This window comes from Colossoma macropomum, unplaced genomic scaffold (genome assembly GCF_904425465.1).
Source record: "Colossoma macropomum unplaced genomic scaffold, Colossoma_macropomum, whole genome shotgun sequence".
Taxonomy (NCBI): Eukaryota; Metazoa; Chordata; class Actinopteri; order Characiformes; family Serrasalmidae; genus Colossoma; species Colossoma macropomum.
This window is the reverse complement of record NW_023494805.1, coordinates 34941253-34966071: the sequence shown is the minus strand read 5'-3', so window position 1 is coordinate 34966071 and position 24819 is coordinate 34941253. Positions and strand designations below refer to the sequence as shown.

The following is a 24819-nucleotide window of genomic DNA, read 5'->3' as shown; positions in this document are numbered from 1 at the left end:
AATAAATTGTGCTACTGACAATTACAACATTTTTCTCTGTCTTTAAGGCTTCTGTTGACCTAAAGTCAAATGTCTCTCTGCAGTTTGAGATGCTTGAGCTTTAGCCTTCTCCTCCAGTTTTTAACTGGTAAGCAAACCTTAACTGCTCTCCAACAGAAGAAGCAGACAGCATTTATCTCTACACATTTTTGTTCTTGCAATGGATAATGTGTAAATATCATAACTGACTGTCACATCAACATGCTTTGCCATGGGAAGCAGCCTAGCTATTGACTACATTTAAACATGACATTATTTTGATAGAACTTGCCATATATTGTTGTTTTTTTAACATGATCTGAGCGTACCAGCTGTCATTTACACTGTCTCAACTTTTTATGATAAACAGACCAACAGAAAGGGTCCAAAAAGACTCACAATAAAATCTTGCTTCATTAACTTACATCAAAAGCTAATCATATTTTTTGCTTCTGTAAAGTTTCCTTTTTGGAGATACAAGGTTTTGTCCCACAGCGACAGTGATTATATCAGTTATCGGTTTCAGTTAACCCCTTAAGACAGGCCAGTTTGCTAGTCTCTGTAAGTACTGAATAATAAGGCTTAGTATGTAATAAGCCTGGGGTTTTAAGGGGTTAAGTCCATTTTTACTCTGTTCATCGTCCAAAGTAATCAGTAGATTCTGTATATAATATAATCAACAGCGACAGCCCTAGTATGTATATAGATGTGCATGTACTAAGTAATTTCAAAGACATTCACTTCATTAGTAAGATATCACCAAGTACCACACTATAAAGAACAGACCACTGTAGACACACACATGCAGATTCTGGTGTAAACAACTTAAGAAATATGACAACAGAGCCACTGAAGACATTTTAGCTTGAAGAACGATAACAATAGCAGTTCAGCTGTCTCCAACAGCCTCAAACCACTCAAATCTGCATTCAGACTCAAATGTCTGCATAAAACTTTAACTAACAAGCCTGGGTCCACAGAAAAGACAAGTACAGAGAACAGATGCAGAGACAAAAACAGCCAAAGGATATTCTTTCGAAACCGCTAGGTTTTCATTTTGGATGAGTAATAGAAGCTGCCCTCAGATGAGCTAATGTGCCAACACAACCACGAGAGCTAACACAGAAATATCAGGTTGTTTTTGGGCTCTAGCTAACACCAGCTAAGGTACATATTCTAGTTATAGCCACACTCTGACTTCTTAACATCATCCTTAACAACACGTTTTCAGAACAATACTTCTGTTTTGTAGTAGCAAAGAAAAATATGCTTACTTAATCACAAATATGAGCAAAACTGTCTCACTTTACCACCCAGTTCAAATACAACATCAGCGTTCCACATTGTTGGTCCTGTTGGTCTGTATATTTTCCTTTTCTGTATACTTTGCTGTGATTTTTACTTTTTACAGGACATGCATTGGGAGCTCAATTTGAAAACATTCATCTGAGCCAACCCGGTGTATATGTATCAAAAATCTAATTCAACCTTGACGGCATGGTCCAAACATTCACACATTTACAAATTAATATAAGGCACCTATTCAAGCACTCCTTATTTTTGCTGGTTCAAAAAATGTATTGTATCATGACAACACTGTATCATATCAAATTGAACTTGAAATTCGGTGTATCATTACACCCCTACTGTATAGTGATCTGAGTATTCAAATACTGGAGTACGCCAGTACCTGCACAGAGTGTAAATGTGACAACTGAGATAGAGTACACTACTTTTAAGTCTTTCTTCAACACACAGACCCACTGATAACAAGTGAAGCCGGATGAGCAAACAAACAGACATGGCAGGACAGACACACAGGCATGTGTCTAGATATGGAGACAGAAGAAGACACGGCACACATGTACACACACAGTCAGACAGGTGAATGGAAGCGGACCTTGGCCTTCTCTAGCTGTGCCTGAGCCTGTCTCTCAGCCTCTCTGCGCAGAGCCTCTTTATCCTCCTCCAGAGACACATCCGAGTCAGACGGTCGACTGGTGTATGAGTCTGCCGAACCCTATGAAGAGAGCAGATGGACAAACTTAACCAACATATCACATTCAGCATACTTCAAACAGTACAATGCACAACTGAATCTTTTACTCACAGGTTACTACAGCTACACAATATTCTACATTGTGATACTACACTGTCTTACAATTATGGTGTTAATGTTCTTTTTCTTCACAGGGGTTGCGAGGTGATACATGCTGTTAATTGAATACTGGTAAATTTTATACTATTATGACATAAATTCAATTTAAAACTCCATGAGGTAACCATAAAAGTAAAGAAAAAACATATGTGCTGCAGTTGAAACTACTTACACTTTCACCCTTTGTAAAAGGCTTATTATTCAGTAACTACATGGACTGCTGTGCAAATTTGCTGAGTTATTCTTAGGTTATAGAAGTGCGTAGTAAAACTTTGGATGCACCAGTGGGTCCTGTCCATTTACGAGATTAAATATCTATCTCAGTTTATTTTTCTTCTAAGAAAATGACTTGATTACTTGTTTGTGTTAATTACGTTTTTTACAAGGATTTCAGAGACACAGACTTCCAAGGGAAATATGTACACAAAGAAAGGAGAAAACATCAAACATACAAAAAAAACACACATACTACAATTAAGCATTTAGACTTTCATTGAGTTAAGAATTACAGGAGCTCTGTAAGCAACACAACAAGAACTAAAAGCTAAATCAGGAGCTTACCTGGCTAAGACTATGAAAGGTCCCTAGACTCTCTCAAATTCACACTGTGGTCCTATTCTATAGTATGTATCCTTTCTATTTGTAAAGCAGAAACTACTAACTACTGCTAACCACTAACCGTCTCTGAAAGCTGGGCAGGGAAGCAGATTTCCACTTTCTTAATATTAGGAGCTGCGGTCTGGTTTTGGTAAAAGAACTTTGGCTAAGACAATTAAAGCAAAATAAGTGTTGGCATTTCTTTTTCACTTCTGTATGAATTCATTGTATTGTGGTGCTAAAACCACAGCACATACCATATTGTGAAATTTGTATATTGTTACACTCCTACTCACAATACACATTCGGATGTAAAACTCTGAAGAGCCCCGGTCAAATTATATGTTTTTTTGATTGTCTAACTGAAAATAAGTTAACAATGTCTGCAGAGAACAAATGTAAAATTAGCCATAACTTTTGCACAAGCCACATTTTATTTTTTTTATTAATTTTTCAAATGTTAAATTCAGTAAATACACAGTAGTTGTGCATTACAGTGTGCAGAATTGTGTTTTCTGTAGAGAATGTGTTAACTTATTTTAAATTAGAAAATCAACAAAACATGTCACAAGCGCCCAAACTTTTGCACATGGCTGTAATAAAACACACTGGTGAATCTCTCAGGTTTGGCCAAACACTGAAAGTATGTACACTTGCTGGATCACGTAAACAACTGGATGCCTCAAAACACCCACAGAAAGTCTTCTGGAACATTCGAAATTGGTTCAGTTTTGCAAATGCAGAACTCTCACAATAATACCTGATAAATTATATGTTGTGTATATCCTTACAAGCTTCCCTGTAAGTGTTTCTGTAGTTTACAATAGTGCTCAATAGTGCTGAACGATAACATCATAGTGGTTAAAGACTCTGGCTCCTGACTTGCACCCTGAAGGGGCAGAGGTTCAAATATTATCATGGACTAGAGACAAGCATCAGCGGTGGCAGCAAGCGTGGACACAGTGTTTGAATGAGATGTGGCATGTGCGAATGAAGTGTGGTTGAGTTTATCCACGTTCTGCCAACTGTCACTGTGCCCTACAGCAAGGCACCAGGTGTGCTGAAGTGGCCGCTCTACTGCGTCCTTGTGGTCTGTCATGATGGCAAGATTGACAAGTCCGGATCCACTATTTAAGACATTTAACCCAGGGCTGCTCCATAGAGCTCAAGACTGTTAGACACTGACTCAGACTGTAATTACATCTATGCTATATCATAACAATTCATTTGTAACTAGTTATCGCAACATTGGCCTCAGTCTCGCAGGGCCAGACGTGTAAAACTGAGCGTGAAATTTCCAAGCCAAGTCCCCCAAAAACTCAAATTAATCATGTGTATGTGTGTCATGTGTGCGAAAAATAAACTTCATGCAGTAAAAATAAACAACAATAAAAACAGTTGCGTTAGCTACAGTTTTGGTACAGTTACCTTGTTTTGCTTGTGTTACCAATTGTATTTTGCACGTTAAAAGAGCATGGACCAGAGGACGTACCCTTGTTTTACGGCACCAAAAGTTTAGCGACTTGTCCTCACGTGTACTAATATCGCAAAAGGTTGACCTTAAAAAAATCAAATTTCCTACTGGGTGCGATGCGTATCCTGACTAATCTCAGATGTTCCACATGAATTTCTGTGGGTGTTTCAATGAATCAAGGCCTTCACATGATTCAACCAACGTAAATACTTGTGGTCAAATTAATGCAGGCTAGTCATTAATCATGTCCGATAGAAGGATTGTCAATGTCTATTTTTTTACATCTACACTTTGCAATCATGAAACAATATGGCACTTTCTCCATATGTTTATATCTGAGCTCTATAATAAATCCCTGATTTGTGCACACATGGAGAGAACAAAGGGATATTTTCAAACTACAAGAACAATGACAACATCTGCAATCACAAAGCATTGCAAGGACTTTTTATAGATTAGAACGTATGAAATAACAATGTAATTAGCAAAACAATCAAATGGCTTCACAAAATTAAAGTGACTGAGAGTCAACATGTGTGCTGAAATCATATGTTTTCAGTTTTAGTGTATATTTCACAAAACATTCCTTCATTCCTTCACAGAATACTCCAGTAAACTGTAGAATCTTGGCTTACTAGGCTGACTGCACTACCACTGAGGCATTAGAACTTCCCTTTGTTACGGTGAAATGGTATTTTTAAATCTGTAAATGCATATATATCCATGAATATATACCCACTCACACACAGAGGGTTATGTCAAAAGCTATAAATTCAGTAAACTGAAACTAAACCATGCAAGGATACTATGTTCACTACATGGATTCTCATTAAAATCTAGGCAGTCATATGTATGAGTCATTACAACATGTACCAAATAAACAGTAACAAAAATACACTTCTGGGTTCTGTTAAAAATAACATTTTATCGTTTAACTGCTTACCAGAAATCTGCCCTTTTTAATAAGTAACAAATTTGTTTTTGCTAACATTGTCATACCAGTCTGAATTAGATCATATGGAAAACTTTCTCAGACAATAAACAAGTTATGTTGTTGCTTTATATATCAATATTGTATCATTTCATTCTCTGGCCAGAGGTTTAGACCCCTACTACATCTTTCACCCACACATGCACACACATCAAGCTCCTTAGATATAAATAAACATTGCCAATCTAAATAGAGATCAAAGAAGGTATCTCAGCACACACAGTACTGACCAGTATATGCGCCTGGATCACATACCAAGAAACCAGCTCTTTGGAACTCTCTGATCTGTTTTCTCTGATCTGTTTTCTATCTATCTTTCTATCTATTTCAGTCCATTCGCCGAACATAAAATTAAATACGCACATAGTATGATATACTATCGTTCAGCTAGAGCCTACCACTCGGTTTTGTAAGAACTGTTACATCTATAGAAACACATTAGGCGTGTTTATTTTTGCACATCATTAATATCTGAACAAATCATGTGGTTGCTGTCTAATCGTCAACCATGGAATTATTAAGTCGTTAAGAGGTAAACAGTCATTCAGAGTATTTGCTGTGAAATGCTTCATTCTAGAGAAGTCAGAATTGTTCAATTTAGTGGTGATAGGAACTAGGCTGATTAATGCCTCTGAAACCTCAATTACTCATAATGGTTATGAATATGCTGCCCTATGCCTGAGAAATTGTTTTATAAATGTTTTGACATCCATTTAAAATCCATTTTTGGTGCAGAGGTACAGGCAGGGCATTGTACGGCAGAATAGTCCCCAAAGATTTTTCCTTCCTATTTTACCATTAATAACATTGCATATGAAACTGAGAACACATGTAGGTTCTCTGGTCATTTTGAATAGTAAATAAAATGGTTACAGTTGATACCTGATACCCACATTAAACCACTCTGAAAGACTTTGTTTACAAGACTTTGTTCACAATGTTGAAAAATCAGTGGAATTCTCCTTTAACTCTCATGCACTTCACACATCAGACTCAAATGTGACCTAAATGTTTCCTCACTGCCAGCAATGTGCTCAGTTTTCTCTCTTCCCTTGCCTCTTGCTGTCACATAAGCTGTTGTCATTTTAGCGTTTACACCACGGATGTCTTTCTATGCCCAGTAAAATATTATAGCAAGATTCATTGGCTTAAATTGCATTTACACAGTGCAGGTTCAGCTAAGGACACTCGGCAGTCACAGCCTAAACTAAGATATGAACGTTCCATAATTTACTTAGAAGCTCATTCATACTGCATGATATACACAAACACCCATCCACTCCAAACAATATATAGCCACACATTCACACAGTTTCATTTAACCCCTTAAGCCCTAAGGCTCTATACATGGGTCCACATTTTTAGTTCTTTGCTCTCATAACTACATAATTTACATATTTGTTTCATAATTCATGCTGAAAGTTTGTGCTAGTTTCTGAATAAAAAGTCTTAAGATTAAAAAAGGAAAAATAAGCCTGCAGTTTAAGGGGTTAGCAAACAGCATACTCTTGTAAAAGTAGGGTATGAAACCTCTTACTCCAATATCGTTCTTGACTCGACCCCCCTTTGCTCTTTTCAGCAGCCGTATCCAGGAGGCCTTCATCAGCCAGTAGGGTAAGAGCGTCCGCTCTCCTCACCATACCAACCACAAACGCAGCTGACCACTAATTACAATCATACAACAGGCACTACTAAATACTACCTAGTGCAAACTAACACTACAGCTACAACTAAAGTACTGGAAAACAATTAAACTAAACCTGAGAGCACATTAGCTTTTCATACTGGTGATACATATGCTACAACTAGTGTAAATACAGCAAAAAGTCTCTTCAATTTCCCTAAAGCCCTCAAAAAACAGCTAAAGTTAAGGTAATTAAAAAAAGTCTACAAATCTAAACATAACATAATCTCTATCATGCTTAAATGTCTGTTGAGCTACTTGTACTACTACCACTACTACTACGACCACTTACTAGAGTTAATGTCAGCACTGTACTTGCCCTCTAAGCTCCTTAGTGAGCTGCTACCTGATGTCCCTGCTATTGCTTGAGCTAATGCTAACAGGGCTAGCTGCACTGTGGCTGTTGCCGTGGGGACGGAGAGTTCCGATGTTTCCACGTGAGCGAGTGAGCGAGCTATCCCAGCGCATGCTGAACGAATGAGGGCTTTAGGGGCCAGTGCAGAGGCTCTGGTGGGCATTTTATCCTTCAATTAGCGATTCGGACCTCCAGCCCTACGGGTTAAGGCTGCCATCGCGTCTGGCTTTTGGTAAAGCAAAGTCAATGAGGCTGGAGTGCTGCTGCGGATGATGATGATGATGACGGCGCTGCTGCTGCTGTTTTCTGGCTGTGGCTCACAGGTGCTGCAGTGAGCTGCTTTCACTCGTTCTCTGCCTCCATTCTATCCATTTATCCTTTCTTTCACTCCTTTCCTCATTCGTCCAGCGCAGCTGCCTCTCAGGCTGATGCTCTAGTCATCTACGTTTTCTGTTCTGTGTTTTGCTTTTCTCTCTCCTCTCTCTCTTTCTCGATCACTTGTCCCTCTCTTCTGCTTTCTCTCCGCACCTTCGCTCTTACTCGGCCCCCCTCCCTTCTTCTCCCTCTCGCTCTTCCCTCCCCTCCCATCCTCCCTCTCTCTCTTCTGTCTCTTGCTCCCTCATTCTGTCTCTCTCTCTCCCTCTCTCTCTCTCTCTCTCTCTCTCTTTCGCTCTCTCTCTCTTCACAGCACCTCCATCTGCTCTTTCTCTGCTGTGATTAATGTCTGTGCATGTTTGCTTAGTTGTGTGTGTGTGTGTGTGTGCGCGCATGTGATTGTGTGTGAATCTCAGTGTGTGTGTGCATTTGTGTTTATTAGTTCAAATGTTTCTGTCTTTGGAACACTGCAGTCACATTAAACCCTGTGTAATATTAAAAATAAATACGTAAATAAAAAAGCGCGCACAAACACACACAAACTACAAGGTAGATACAAAAGCACACAGCAATACAGTGGCCCTGTCCTCATCACTCTAAAGTTCAGCAGTGTATACAGTGCATCTCTCTCTCTGGAGACTCTGTGAGCATGCTCAATCTGAGCCTGTTTTACACACACATCACATCACATCACAGAGCGAGCGAGTATAGGAGAGAGAGAGAGAGAGACAGAAATAGCTCACGATAAATCAGTGAAGGGAGACCATAAAGCTTTAAAAATTAACGCAAACCACCAAACCACAGTATCAAAGTACCTAAGACAATGTCTTATCTTACAATTATGAGTGAACACTTTGAATATTTGTATATTTACAGGTGATTATGGATGAGTGTTTTTCTTCAAAAAGGCACATCATATTCATAAATATATTAAGCAAGAACGCAAGTACTTGAGTCCTTGGTTAACTATTCAAGCTGCAATACTGCAATACTGAAATCACTATTCGAGAATGTGTTCCGTTTCATCACAGAAGAATATATGCAGAATAACCATTCAATGAAATGCAGCTGTTATGTTTTAACAGGACTGTAAAATGTTATGGTTTTGCTCATATTTGAGAGTAAATATGTACAGTACTTTTCAAAATCTTGGGCACCTAAGCACATGACTTAATTATTATTTATCTTGGCAGTAAGTGTGTTTCTGACCATATACGATTAGTACAGATGCAAATAAGTTTTTATTTTAAAAAAGTAGTTGATTATTTTGGCTGATCTGTGTTGTAATTTTATGATAATGATAATGTGAGATAATGTGAGACAGTAAGTGCTCTCATGCTATATTTGAATGCTGCAGCTACACCTAAACCAAACTTGGACACTACGTGCATAATTATGCATGATTCATTGTGCTAAATAGCCAGTGGCTTTTTGGTTTCAATTAAGCATTTTATCTGGTTCATGTTAAAATAGGTAAATAGGCAACTGATTCTTTCTTAAACTGATGTTTAAGAAATGCCAGGCCTATTAAAAAGAAAATAAATTTGGCAAATAGAAAGTACTGGAAATGTGCTAGTGTGATTATTTAGCCAACACAGCGTGAGTTTGGGTTTGAAACCCTGTAAAAATTCTGTAAAATATCATAATAGGTGCATCCCTAATAAATGCTGTTTGGTCAAGCAGGCTACTACTACTTTTTGGTACAGATATAGATTGGCTGTACTGCTTTCATTTATTGCATTAAATAACATCAAGGCTACCATTTGACTGAATGAGTTACATCTTAATGGTCCCCAGTCAGAAGCTCATAATTACACTAATTCTAAAATGACATACAATAATTGGGTGCATTTCACATTAATCACATAATGAGATGCCTTTGGTGGGAACGAAGGTCAAGCGAACATCAAATGCTTGGAGGATAGAAGCACAGTGTTTTTCTTATGCTATGTAAATGATACCTGAGGTTCTCTTTTTATACTAAGGCACTTCTGAGCTGTGTCTTTATGTAGAGGGTGAAACTACTTTGTCAAGAGCCTTGAATTATGCAACACTACTGAATCATGATGCTGCATAGTATAAAGAGGAAATCTGGGGCAAGCAGACTACAGATAGATGGATAAGTAGCGATAAAGAGAGTGTGAGTGCTGCATGTGTCGCTGTGAATTTGACAAATTCATTGGTAAACATGTTGCATTGGCTTAAAACAACAGTAGCAGTTATTTTTGTAGCTTGTCACCCAGTGTCAGAGACCACATAACCAAGTCTATTTGTTCATTAATGTGTTTGTGGACGCACGTCTTACACCTGTCAAAACACAAGCGCTTCCAGCCTGCTGCGTTTTTTATGCACAGAGGCTATTTTTTTCTACTTGCATGTATGAGTAAAAAAAAAAGAGATCCAAATCACACACTGCCACTTTATTTTGAAAAAATAATGTACTAAAATGTAATTATCTTGTTGGCCAAGTAGTTGCCAAGCAGTTCCTGTACTGTCCTACAACGTCTGGAGGCTTTTATCTGACATGAACAACGAAAAACAAAAACTTGTAATTGTGATTTCAATGCAAAAACATGTCTGTGCTGTCAAGTTTTAAAATTGTTATAAAACTGTTTTATTTATAAAAAGATGGAGAAAAAAGAGCATACTGAACGCAAGATTGCGCATACTTCACATACACTTATGTGAAGCTGATGTATTTGGAGTTATGTTGCTTGTCAACCATAGCCTACTGTTGGCATTGTTGCGATCATTATTAATAATACATTTAATTATTTACCAAAAATTGGTAAAAATGGCATTTTGCTACCATTCACTTAAAAGCAACAAGCCACCCGGGGCCAGGCATTACAGTAAAATCACTGTAACACACAACCTCAGCTTTTTGCTTTAATAAGTCTAAGGACGAATGCCGGCTGTCCTAGGATTTTATGATAATGGACACAATATGACAAATGCAAAAGGCATTGGGGCACTTTCATGTGTCAGCTCCCAAATTAAATTAACTTTGAATTCACCCGTTACACATACACATACATACAAATGACATAGAACAGCTGTGCCCATGGACAGCTTGGCACAAACTCTTAATCGAGTCCTCACAAAAAGCTGGTGCCCAGAACAGCCCAGCACACATACACACACAAACACACATACACACATTGATCCTTCCTGATGTGCTGGTTCCACCCAGCGGTTGTATTGTGGTTTGATCTATAGACCACCGTGCACTACAGATAACTAGAGATATTGACCCAATCACGCAGTGTGTCACTCTCTCACACACACACTCTCTCACACACCGGGCAATGTCAATGTCCCCTTCAGCACACACACAAGCACTAAAGTGATTTAGTGATTTTTTTCTATTGCATTATGGGAAATGTTTCAAGGTTAGCATTGATGGCGTGAATCATTCATCTCTCTCTTTTAGCTAGTGCTGGACAATCACCCTCTTCTGACACACACACAGACACAATGGAAAGCTATTGCAAAACATTACATAATAGCATTATAAATAAAAGCAAAACAAAAGCATTAAATAATAGTACAGCTGTCACCATTAATTATATTAGTAATCAAGTAATCTACCCATTATTTTGACATGTTATTGAGTAATCAGAGGTTTTTAAAAAGGCCAATTAAGAACAATGAACTGAACAATAATAAATCATGTACAGCCTTTCAAAGAAGATAAACTAGGAGCACTTTGTCGCTGTCGGAACAAAAACTTGTAACTCCATTTTTGTCGTTTTTCATTTTTTTTACATTGTTTGAAAACACCAGCTGCCTTTTACATAGTGTAAAAAAAATAATGATAAACAGAACAATAGAAATGGTCTTAAACTGACTGGAATAAAATGTTATGAATGTTTTTTTCCTCCTCTTGTAAAGTTACCATTTTGGAGATGTGAGATTTTGTTTTGACAGTGATGATTTAGAAAGATTCAGTAAAGATAACAAAAACACTATGTGGTAAAAACTGTATAAATAAGCGTGTTAATCAGGCTCTGTTTCACACTGTAAGAGGGACTAGTAAGGGACATAAAATATGCATTATTATCATGCCAAGTCCCAGTTAATTACTGCTGGTTCATTGAAAAGCTAAGCTTTAATTAATTACCTTTTCAACTAGACTTTAATCGAGAAATTATGACAACCCTAAATAATGTTCTGTGCTTATAATAGATCTGCTTACTTCATCATAATTCAGTCCCTGTGGTTAGACTGGGGATGTTAAAAAAATCAAGCATTCAAGCCTCAGGCAGAGTTTAGTTCCAACCCTAATCAAACAGCCCCCAAATAATCTGAGTCCTCTAAACACTTTGATTATGTGCATCAGGTGTTTTAGATTAGAACAGGACTAAACTCTTCAGGGGGGGAACCTCCAGGAGCTGGTAGGAAACGCTGGCATAAACCAATTAATATCTGCTTTGGATAGCCTTGGTGAAGCTAATAGCTGTATGCCAAAGTTGCAGCTGTTTTTAATCGCTCTTGAAGTCTTTTAACAATTTGTAGAAGTGTAATAACTCAGAAATACTTTGCTCATTATGTTTAAACAATAAATGTTTACATCCCCAGTATATACATATATATCGCTGTTGTTGGAACAAAATCTCATATCTCCAAAATGTTAACTTTACAGTAGAAGGAAAAACATACTTTACTTTTATTGTAAGTCAATGGAACCAGACATTTTTCCAAGTAATTTTGGGCTATTTCTTTTGATTCATTCATCATGAAATTTTGATACAGTGTAAAGGGCAACAGGCATGTTCAAATTATGTCAAAAACTGTAAAACAACAAAAATACGAGGTTTTGTTCACACTGCAGCGATATATAACTTTACATATCGCTGCTGTTGGAACAAAACCTCTTATCTCTAAAATGATAACTTTACAGGAAAAGGAAAAACCTACTTTACTTTTAATGTAAGTCAATGGATCAGACTTTTTTCCAAGTCATTTTTGGGCATTTCTTTTAGTCCATTGGCCATTTCTTTTAGTTCATCATGAAATTTACTTACAATGTAAAGGGCAACAGGTATTTTCAAATTTTGTCAAGAACTGAAAAACGACAAAAATGGAGATACAAGGTTTTCTTCCAACAACAGTGATATATACATGTATATGACTCTATCAAAAGGTGACCTTATTAAAGTCTTTCAGTGCTTACAAGATACCTGAAATCCAAAGTGTTTGTGCATGTAAATAATTAAGCATGCTAACTGTAATAATTCATGGATGTTCACTAAATCCAAAATTACACCCATTTAGACACTTTGTTTAGTGAATAATTGCCTTTGTGTCTACATATTGACATTCAGAGTCATACACTACAGTCACGCCACACACACACACACACACACGCACAGTTCAACAGTACACATCTATCATCACATTACAGCATATTAACATGGTTTGCTATATGAACTACAGTGGACTCACAGACTAATAGATAAGTGGAGGATCAAACTGTGTTTTTCTGGAGGTGCACTTTTCACTGAGTGCAGGGCACAGCCCAGGTCGCAGGTCAAAAACAAGTCGCAATATATTTTCACTAGACAGATATTCCGTGTGACAATAGATATTTTATTTGTTATTGGCTACCAGCATACCATCTTGTATTTTGTTTTCTCACGTATTTTACTTTATTCACAGATATCTTCTCATGTGTCCGCGCTTTTAGGCCCTCATTTTGATGCTCTGGTACTAAAGCTAAAGTTATACGTTGGCTGAAAGAAAAAGATGAGTGAGAGAAGCCAAGGTTGAGTTGAAATGAGCTCTATCTCGTTTTTTCTTTCTCTCCTGGACTAGGCAATGGTAATAAAATTCAATATCATGATATGTTCAAAATATGTCACATTAATATGGTATGAGACGTGATGTAATTGAGCATTAATAAAGTTAATGAACCCAGGAGAAAAGAATGTTTCACAAACCTGAAATAGCTTGTTTTGATTGGACTATTTTGTTCTATTTTCTTGTCTTAAAACAAAACCAAAGTATTCTGAGCATTAATCAGATATGAAACTGTTCTTCCAAAACAATCTGAAGCATCACATACTTGATAGTAAAAATAACACATACTGCTCGGGCAGAAACTATACTGCTTTTTGGGCAGCAGCTCATGCACATAATGTTCATTATTAATCATATACTTTGCTTTGCTAAAAGCAATATAGTTTTATGTCAAAATAACAGTATATCATTATAGAACATATATCAGTCAAGCCCTAGGATATAATTCCTTTAGCAATGTGTACATATGTACAAACTCCGTTATGTCCCACTCATGCGCCATGCAGTACATCTTGTATACAGCTAAACATCCACATGTTCCAAACAACATACAAATCAGATTAATCGAGCAGCGGAAACGTTCAGTCATTGTTTTTAAACTAATCTGCACAAGACCTAACTTAATTAACCTTGAACAAATAAATATTAAAGTATGCTAAGTATCAACAGAAGGAGAACAGGAAAAAGGTTTGGCACATGTGATAAACTGCGAAGGGACACCTTGAAAAACAATGCTTTCAGTCTGCCCGGCATCTACAGCTACACTTTGAAACCAGAGCCTGCAGTGTAAGTGTGTGAGTGTCAGTATTTCATCCTATTCAGTTCCAACCAGATGTTAACAGGCCTTTGCTTCATAGTTATGACAATCACAGCCTCACAGTGATGCCTTCACACTCACACACACACACACACACACACACACACATACACGCATATAACAAGACAGTAGGTGAAAAAAACTGTCCAGAAAGTTCAGGAAATGCCCGATTCCCGCCCCGAGACTCCGGCCCAGAAAGGTCCAGAAAAGAGCCGGATTTTTACTCCTTTGTTTGGATGAAAAGCAAACGAATGGTCTCTATCAAACTCGTCCACTAAGAGTGTGTCTAACGCTGTGTGAACGTCGCGTGTTTGTGCATATGTGCCTGTGTGAGAGCGAGTGTGTGAGTAAAGACGTCGTTAAACGGGGACTCACCACGTCGGACTCCTCGCTGGTTGAGAGGTACATTTCTGCGAGTGTGTGTAAGTGTGTGTGTGTGTGTGTGTTTGCTACTCCACCCAGCCACTTTTCAGACAGGCCCAGAAAGAGGAGGAGAGAAAGGGGGACGAGCCTCACTCCCTCTTTTTTGGGGCTGTGCTTTGACTCTTTTTCCTGTTCCTCTCAGACTTTACTGTGTGATAGAACAGGACACTGTACACAGTCTGCCGTGACGTGACCGAGTTTATTTATCTTTACAACGATTTACTTTTCCTTTAAAAAAACTTTTCTTTACTTGACTCTTACTTTTCTTGACATGAACACCCCCTCTTCCTCTCTCTCTCTCTCTTTCTCTGTCTCTGTCTCTCTCTCTCTCTCTCTCTCTCTCTGTCTCTCTCTCTCTCTCTCTCTCTCTCTCTCTCTGGCTCTCTCTCTCTCTCTCTGTCTCTCTCTCTCTCTCTCTCTCTCTCTAGTTCACTGTCTGTCTCTCAGCCCCTAAGCTAGTCTGCTTGTTTCCCACGCTAAGAAAAACAAAAACTACATGACAAAACACCCCCACGCACACAGAGTTAAAAAGAAAGATGTCAGCACTGAAAATTCCAGAAAATACTAAAAGCAGCTACAGTTGTGTGTGCGTGTGCAATATATCGAGTTTCTGAAAAACATAAACAAATCACTGTTTAGATGAATCTCATCTATTAATCCTAATATGAATCTAAGACTAATACAAAATTTGCACACACACACCAGAAATATGCAACCTGACAGGTTCGGGCTGATTTTTCACTCAGTTTGTTTAGAATGATTGATTTCTTATGTATTATTATTAGCAGTAAACTTTGTACTGTCTTGCATTTTCTTTCGCGCGTGCTCTCCATGTGCTTTATGTGTGTTTGTGTGTGTTAGAGATCCGCTACCCAGCCCAAACCCAACAGGTCCCACCAAAATATGGGGTTTAGGGCTATTTTTTTCTGTACAACATAAGGCTAGGGCGCTTGCGTTGGTTTTCTAATAAGTGATTTATTATGTAGTAAATTTGTTTGTACTTAAACACTGTTTTTTCCTTTGTAGTCTATAGCTGCATTTGGAATAGCTCTGGAGTTTGAGGAGCAGGTGAACATGCCCCTGAATGAAACCAGGTATGATGAGAGCAATGTCTTGGATTGGAGGAGGGGTCACACCGCATCTTTCCCTCTTTGTTTGTTAATATGGCCTGAAGCGTCCATAAATAAGCTATTGTTCTTATTACTATTATTATTAGTAGTAGTAGTATTGTGTTAAGAATTTCTGCAGTTGCAGTCAACCATTCCTCAAAAACACACTGATAATAAACAATGTTAGTGTGTTTCATACGTCTAAAATCTCAGTTTATCCCAGCATGATATCTTCTGTCAATCAACTCAAGCAATTAGTGACAAATCAAATCAGTGAGATAATAAGTCTGCAATAATCCAACTGTGCAGGTTTGAGTCAGTTTGGTCCAAATTTAGCAGTATCACTCAGGCCTGGTCATATCAGGTCCCAAAGTCATGGATAATGGTTTGATTTTCTTTATTACCCAGGGCTTGCACTGACTGACACAAAATGGCAAGCTAGGATAAACTGGTATTTTACATAATTGTAATACAGTGTAATGCATGTTGTGAGACTGGACTGTGCCTTCAACATATGGTGGTAGCATGAGAGGAGACAGACTGAGTGACAGGAGAGATCTCTGGGCAGCTTCTTCTTGGAGCTTGAAGGCAAGACCCCCCCCTTATCACTGTAGTAGCACTGGCATAGGACTGAGGAACAGGGAGGAAATGGGGTGGTGGTGCGGATTGTGAGAACTTTGTCGTGGGAAACAAAAGGTAGAGATGGGAATACACAGGACATTAGAGTGGAAAAAAGCAGCGTTTCAGCCTGATCCTTCCATCAAATTTCAGTTATTCCATGACATTCCATTTATTACCGTATATTTTTATGGAATTGCTGATACAACAGAAACGTCCTGTCAGCCCCATTGTGCTAAGGTGCCTGTCACTACTGCTGCAACTTGCAGAAATGCTAAACACACTTTGGGTGAGTTTAACAAGCAAGAGATTCACTATGAGCACCAACCCAACACAACTCTCTCAACTATGGTCTGACTGAGAGTGATGTACTCTTGTACTTCATCCCTGGATTCATTCAGGGGCATGTTCACCCACTCCTTAAACCCCAGAGCTATTCCAAATGAATCTATATACTATAACATTACTGGAGAGAGAAAAAAGAGAGAGAGAGAGAGAGAGAGAGACAGAGAGACAGAGAAAAAGATGTGTTCAAATACAAACAAATCTACTATATTAAAAATCACTTAACTCTAGCCTGATGTTGGATGTGAAAAACAGACCCGAAACCTGATATTTTGTCAGGCCCTGTCAGATTTGGGTCGGGTAGCAGACCTCTAACAAACGCACACAGCACATGGATAACATGTGTCCCTTAGTCACAGTGTGCTGTCTGTAAGATCCGTTTCAAATGAAACTTTTAAGAGGTTTTATAGGATGAGGAAACAGAAGCTACAGAAGGCGAGGGCCACATTAGTAATACTGAAAGCTTTTGAAGCTTTGAAGAGATATGTAGTCAAGCAATAAGGCTGTAGCAGAAAACAGGACATAATAAATTTAAAGAAAATGAACTGAACTAAATTAAAACAAAGAAAAGTAGCTTTTCTGAACACATTTGTTTTGGTGTTTGTGTGCTTGCGAGTGGCACATTTTATGTCCGATCCAGTTTTAAACCTGATTAATGTTGCAGAACACAATCTCTGCCCTTTTTCTACCAGTTGATCTTTCATTTCTCTCTGGCTGTCCTTTTTTCTTTCATCTTTCACTCACTCATATAAACATGCACCCGAATAAACACAACTGTTTTTGAAGGAAAAAGTTGAAAAACGTTTCTACACTTATAGAAACTGTATAGATGGTACTATACAGTAAAACTGTATTTTCTCACACAGCCGGCACCACTTATGTAAGTGACACGTTGTTGACTGTACTTCTCACAGTAGCCACCAATTACACAGAGTTTATTCTACTGCATTAGCTCATGTGGCGCACCATAAATATGGATACCTGGGGCTGTATTACAGAAACATTCAAAACATTATCTGTCTAGTCACCATGACAACTTCAGTTAGGATTGGATTTAGTGCAGTAGGTATTACAGAATAACAGTTCCTAAATTCATAATTTACCCTTACCCCAAATAACAAAGAGTTACAGAAGCATCCCAACAAGACAAAAACAAGAAAGTATTTCCTAAATACTGTCCTAACTTCTGTTTTAACTGTTCGTTATATTTAAAAGACAATGTTTTCATTTTTAGACAAGTATGACAAGTTCACATTAGCTAGCATAATAGTGTTATATTTATTCGTATTGCAAAAGCAGTGGTTTTCGCTTGTGAACAGGATGTTTTTTTCTAATGCAAAAAATCTCTGACACTGCAGATTCCCTCAAATTACTTGTATGTGCTAATGTTGATGAAATCAAATACTGCAGTAATGGTGATGAATAATGAGGAGACACAGTTGAACATGTGGCTGTTTATTAGGAGTTATAAAGTTAGTGTGGCTCGTACGCTGGCTTAAGCCTTGATAAACAAAAACTGAAACTGGGGAGCAGCTATGGTTAAACAGCAGGGGGCGCAGTCACAATATTTATAACTTTTTCGAACTTCCAGTTCATTGCATTATAATTTTGTTATGACATTTTTTACAATGGTAGTTATCTAGCTAACTAACATATATGTTTTTTGAATGCGTGTTTACGTTTAAGCTGTGCGTATATTTTTGCTTTGTAACAGATACAACAATTGATTATTGAGCCTGATTGAGTAAATTAAGATAGGATTTGCTTCTGTTGCATGAATCTCTAAAAACCTTATCTTGACCTTGTCAGACCTTAAGATTAAAGACAAGAAGTTTTTGTAATGTTTCTGTAATATGGCCTCAGGGCTCAGAATTGTTATATTTTTGATGCAAAACCATCTCAAAGAACCCACATTAAATTACCGTAAATTAAACATAAATTGGCATATTGATTGGACATTGATTGGTCTGGTATCCTGGTGAAGTTCTGAGGGGTCCACTTTTTAACACATTGCTAGAAGCAGGCATTAAGTGGACAGAACTGCACTCTCTGTTTATGCGCTTGCTATGCCTGCCGAGATGGCTGGAGTCCTCACAGATGACAAGAGGACTGATGCGCTCAATCCAAGCTTATGTTTATCAAATAGACAAACTATTATTTTGCTTCAGCAGAAGAAACAAAAGGGCTCTTCTGTCAAAGCTGAAGCTTTCACACTACATAGTGGAGGTCATTTTAAAGTCCATCCAGCAACTAGCACTCGGCTGGGTTTATTGGGTGGCTTAAAGCATGTCTAAGTCTCTAAAAATGTTTCATTGATGAATGTCTGTGCAATAGCTACTTGGTCAATGGTAAATCCCAATTATTGTGCCTTTGTTGGCATTTGTAATAAACTGTGCTTTACATATACAAATACAATACCAGTAACTGTGGTTCTATGAGGTTTACAAGATCCTCAGTTGTCAGTCACTCTGATTCCACGAGACAATTCCTGGAGGGCGTCTTCTATGCGAACAGGGCATATGGATTATTGCCTATGTCACATCATCACTACATGACTTTGTTGGTATAAATTTTGATCTTTACACAGATACGTGAGGGTCATCCACTGTGACTGATACCATCCCCGCAGGCCACTCAGTGGCTCAATAGCTCCGGAAGACCAGTAATAGCATGTAAGCTGAAGCTTAATCTTTGTGAAATAAAAGGACATATTAAAAATAAAAATTGTGGTTGTAGTTTACTGTCATCTTCAATTTAGCCACAAAACTGTAATTCGCAAATTTAAACAAACTCAATCAGATAGGAATGGAAAGATAGATCAGCTATAGGTTGGAATCTGACAATTTTCAGCCTAAACAGATGATCTCTGATCGACCATTATTCTTTTAATTTGGCTGGCAGTGAGAGCCAATCAATGATGCAAAATATGTGAGCCAAATTTTGCCACGTGACAGGAAACACTTTGTCAGTCCGACAGTTTTTACAATATGTGACTCACACCAAGTTCATATTATTTGTAAAGTTTGAAAAACTAACGTGACTCATGAAGGAAGCATGAAAACACAAATAGAAGAGGAACTGCCGAGCCTGAAAGTCAAAATGTTCCTCTTTGTGGAAAAAAACAGTTGCTGATGCTCACTTTGTTCTGCATTAAAATATTTTATCTTGCACTAGAAGTTTATTAGATTGCAGTGCCTTGGCACTCTGTCTCCACCCCAGATCAGAATTGGCATCAGCGATTGTGCTAAAGAACAATCTGTATGACAAAAAACGCTTGGTCCATCTCTACCATCTGAAACCACTTTGCTTAGCCTGATGCCTTCTTCTCTGAAGCCGTTTTGCTTAAGGCTGTTTTAAATGGCCCATTTTGCATGATGAACAAGAGCTGAGACGTAATTTTACTCATGAGTTTTTCCCAAATTCTAAGCTGATGTTTGAAACCTGATGCTGTGGTCTGAGGATGTCCTAAAATATATACTGTATCATTTGGCCTTTTTTAAAGCACATCTGTCTGTAGCACCAAGCATATTCAACAGCCAGGTCTCTACAATTAGTTACAATAAATTTGGTATTGAGGTAGAATATCACACAATGTTGAAAAGTTCAATTATTCTCACATGGGAATACTTGTGTCTTCCAGTGGTTTAAATGAAATAAATCTATAAATGAATAACTGGTTTCTAAACTGGCAGTAAATGAGTTTTACCATCATTAGAGGCTGTTTCTGCAGTAACTGTCACTGAGTAAAGGCCTAAATGCATGTATCATAATAACAGATAGCAAGCCTGCAAACAACCAGCAGTGTTGAATTCAGTTTCTCATAGGCTTTTTAAAATGTGGCACTACTAATTGGTGCATATTGTCCATCTCAACTGGTCAAACTTCACCAAAACTAAACATTGTAATACATATTGTACATCATCATAGGCATCTACAACATGAGAATCTACACTAGAAAAAATAGCTCATCAGATCAATCTGAAAAAAGAATACTTCATGTAGTAACAAGCAATTGAACTAGTTTTATTCAAATTAAAAAAATTACATTGATTGAAAGAATCATTCATTCAAAGTATTTATTTAGGTTGAATAAATCTAGTCAATTTACTTGCTACCACATGAAGTAATTTTTTAGGTTGAACAGATGAGCCATTTTTTACAGTGTACAGCTCCACAGATAGGTTTAAGCTCATTAAGGGGATTGGGATCATATTCAGGAAGTGTGTCATGTGTCACACATACACACACACTCACACACAGAGCTATAGACTGTAAACTGCATCATAATATTTTAGGATTATCATGGTTTACAAAACAAACAATGGCAGCTTTCTTGATCAAAAGATCATGCACAATGGCTGCAATTAAAAACAGCTTTTAAACACCATAAAACACTTTTATAAATGTTGACTTGCTTGCTCAAGTACAAAGTTGAACATCCGGTTCTCTTCCAGTTTTGTAAATCATACAAATTTCCACTGAAATATATTCCATCAACATTACTGACAAATAAAAATGTCTCAGTGTTCAATCGAGGGACCCCCCAAAACAGGTGGAAATTGCATTTTATGGCTTTTCTGAAAAAGGTTTAATTTGTGTAAAGATAGCGCAAGTTGTTTTCTAACCCAATATAAAGGGCACTCTCTCATTTTTTCATTTTGTTCACAATGATATTAAATACTTACACCATAGGGAAGGCCTGAATATTTCAAATAATTAAAATACTCAAGTATTTGTTTGTCAAAGCACCTGCCCATTGGTTTCTTTAATAAGTGTGTCTGGAGTCAATAGTTTTCAGTTCTTTTAATTATGTGTCAAAATTGTCTATAGTATAGTAAGTATGGTGATCCTTATACGAGTATCAGCATGTGTCCAATCTAGTGATGGGGAGCTAACTCAAAACTAGTCGATTCATCAACTCTGATGCGCCTACAAGTTAGGGTAGTTGGCCAACAATTCTGAGAGTCAAAATGCTTGGAATCAACGTGTCAACAACTATTATAGACATAATGATACAATCAGCTCATGAAAGTAAAACGGTATTCCTGAATCTTATTATTTACTCACAAAACCTGTCCTTTTTGATGGCTTGTAAAATGCAGGAAACAGTTTGGTTTTGTGGGGTATTTTTTTTTATTATTTTTATGTTTGGTGAGCACGTCAGAGCACTACCCTGCTGGCCTAAACGAGTCCTTCTACCTATTCCATGTCACTAAACACTGTAAACCCAAACTCTGGCCTCAAATTGTTTTTAAGATATATACAGTTCAACTTAAGCAACTTGTAGACCACCCCAGTCACTCCTCTCGCCTATGATTTGTATTATTTTCGTTTTACATGCTGCTCTGTAAGCTTTATTATGAAGCTGGTTGTATTTGTTCCTATTTAAACATTAGCTGTCTATAACTTTTTTTTATGCATGTTAATGATTTAGGCTAGATTCCACATAAGGTAAATGTAGTGGAAGTGGAATATCATATCAATATGATCTGCTACACCTGTAAAAAGTGTGTAAACTACATTTATGATACTTTCATTTTTGCTACATTCTTGCATCTGTGGCTCTGGAGCTGCCTTAGTCAGGAGTTGGCTTCATCGACTTCATACACACACACACATACACACACACACACACACACACACACACACACACATTTTCTGGAACTGCTTATCCTTCTGGGTCGCGAGGGTGCCGGAGCCTATCCCAGCAGTCATTGGGCGGAAGGCAGGATACACCCCGGACAGGTCGCCAGTCCATCGCAGGGCTCCATCGACTTCAGTGGTAAATTATTTTAAATTTAGTTTAGAACACTTGAGAAAGTGGGACTGTGTGATTTGACTGGATCTTTAGAGAGTTCATGTTTCACTCGCACAGTGAAGAATAAATAGGCTTCCTTTTTTGGTGGATGTACAATGCATGTCTGACACAGCCAGTGTGAACTGAAACACTGATTAAAAAGTCTGTATCTGTCAGACAGAGGTATTGAGGCTGCACAAAATAGTTATTAAATGAGCTTAAAATGATCTTAAATAGTTGCCAAAATGACTTTCTCACAGACATACTCTTCCTATTCCTGTCAGACAGAAAGTATTAGCTGGATCTCCATTTGCTCTAGTCACAAGAAAGATGATAGAGATCTGCCAGCTGTCCACGCCAGGCAAAGCACCATTGCAACCACTACAGTCAGACTTTGGTTATTAATAGAGAAAGAATAAAAATGTATATATTTTAGGGCTCGTCACAAAAATGTGCTTTTATGTGCAAACAAGTAACACAAACAGACACACAGCTCAGTCATCAGACCTAATCTATAGAATTTAGCATAATTTAAATGTAAACGTTGTGTGCTACATAATTTCCTTCGTAGAATTTAAGTTTTATAGATACTATTAATTGTAATTTACAGACTCTTGCAGAATACTCAATACTCTAAAAATGTACTGTATTTTTAACAATCTTTTCTAAAAAGCTGTATATCTTCTGATGATTCAGAATTTGAAACTGTGATTCAGCACTATGTCCACCCACCTGTTCTTTCAGGGGTCACCCCTAAATGCAAGTATGCAACACGGCTAAAAGAAGAATTTAAAGTCATATTGCTTTTAGTGGGAGGCTTCAGTCCTTTTGGCCTCAGATGTTTAGTTGTTTTTAGCATTCAGATAGTGTCTGAGTCACTGCAAGATGTGAGAAGGTGAGTGAGAAAGACAGCAAGTTCACACCTCAGCAGCTCTGATTACTTAATTTTACACAAACACACTGGACACACACACAGACACACACCATCAGAGCAGTTGTCATGGTCACCCAAGTAATGATGCTCCAGGACACACTGTAATTACACAGAGTGAGCGTGTTTGTGTGTGTGCGCATGCATGCGTATAAAGGAGAAACAGAGTGAGAAAGAGAGGGCACATCTGTTCTAAGATGCCCTCAGATCTGTTAGACCTAAAAAAAGTCAAACTTCTGTTTCAAGCATCTGCCAACAAACACCCAACTCATAAAAAACTGCTAAAAAATAAAGTAGCAGGGCATGTACCAAGAAATAAGCCAGAAAATGAAGCACTTTTTTCTTCTGTCCTGCATTTTCCTTACTATAGAAACATTGCAGTACATTAGTTCCCAATGACATTTTTCATGTACATATCTAGCGATGCCAATACATAAATATTAACAAAATGTAGAAATTGGACTACATGACATTACAGATAAATATTGCATTCATTTCTATTGGGTTTCAAATGCAGTAAAATAAATAAAATGCACAGAAGCCCAGCATTGCCTAAGCAATTATCTGCCGATACCAATATGATTCTGATATCACTGTGCATCCCTAGTTTTCTCCTCTCTCTCTGTCAGTACAAAGGGGATACTAGCGAATCTAGATAAACAAAAACTGAGCGGTCAACACCCTCCTCTAAGCATGTTTTGACAATGGCATTGTGAAAAGATGCAGTGTTTGCTTGCAGAGGAAACATATTAGCTCTATGTTAGTAACTACTGTGCAATAAAGTAAACCCAAACAGCAAGTGGAAACTAGCCACAGACTAATGCTGAGGGGAGAAAAAATCAGTATTCAGAGCAACCATTAGATTTATGTGCTTGTCTGTCAATCCAGTTATAAGCACAATTACTTTCGATGATGGGGATGTTTGGATAAAACGTTAAAACTATTAACTCTATTAAAACTTTATCAAACGATAAGTTTGGTTCTACAATGTAAGCTTTGAATGAATATGATTACTTTGAAGATTTATTAATGCACATATCCAAGCAGGTTAGAGCTATGGACCTGATTTTAAAAGCAAAGAATTTCTTTGAGTCTTCAGTCATCATTTGAACGGCATATGTAGGTGACAACACAGTAGTGAAAACAGTGGAAATGCATGTTAAAAACTGGGCATTATGGAATCTCAGAGTTGAGGGAAACAAGTTTTTGATGCTTGAAGCTTTTAAGGTTGTTCATATTTTTCTGAAAAATCATCATTGCTCAGGTGTGACTTAAGCCTCGTCCACACATCAGGAACTGAAAACCATACCAATAGCATTTTTGAA

The 24819-nt window shown here is 37.7% G+C and overlaps 1 protein-coding gene across 3 annotated transcripts in view; it reads right to left on the bottom strand.

Annotated features, from left to right (window-relative positions):
* LOC118826609 (voltage-dependent L-type calcium channel subunit beta-2-like) overlaps positions 1-24819 on the bottom strand; it is an 85598-nt gene that overhangs the window by 23573 nt on the left and 37206 nt on the right. For 2 of the 3 annotated variants that reach the window (XM_036597623.1, XM_036597625.1), the window contains exon 3: positions 1919-2038. In XM_036597623.1, the coding sequence (XP_036453516.1) occupies positions 1919-2038 (120 nt within the window). Of the gene's footprint in view, positions 1-1918; positions 2039-6775; positions 7818-24819 lie in introns of those variants that run through there. The other variant, XM_036597624.1, reaches the window with a different exon arrangement.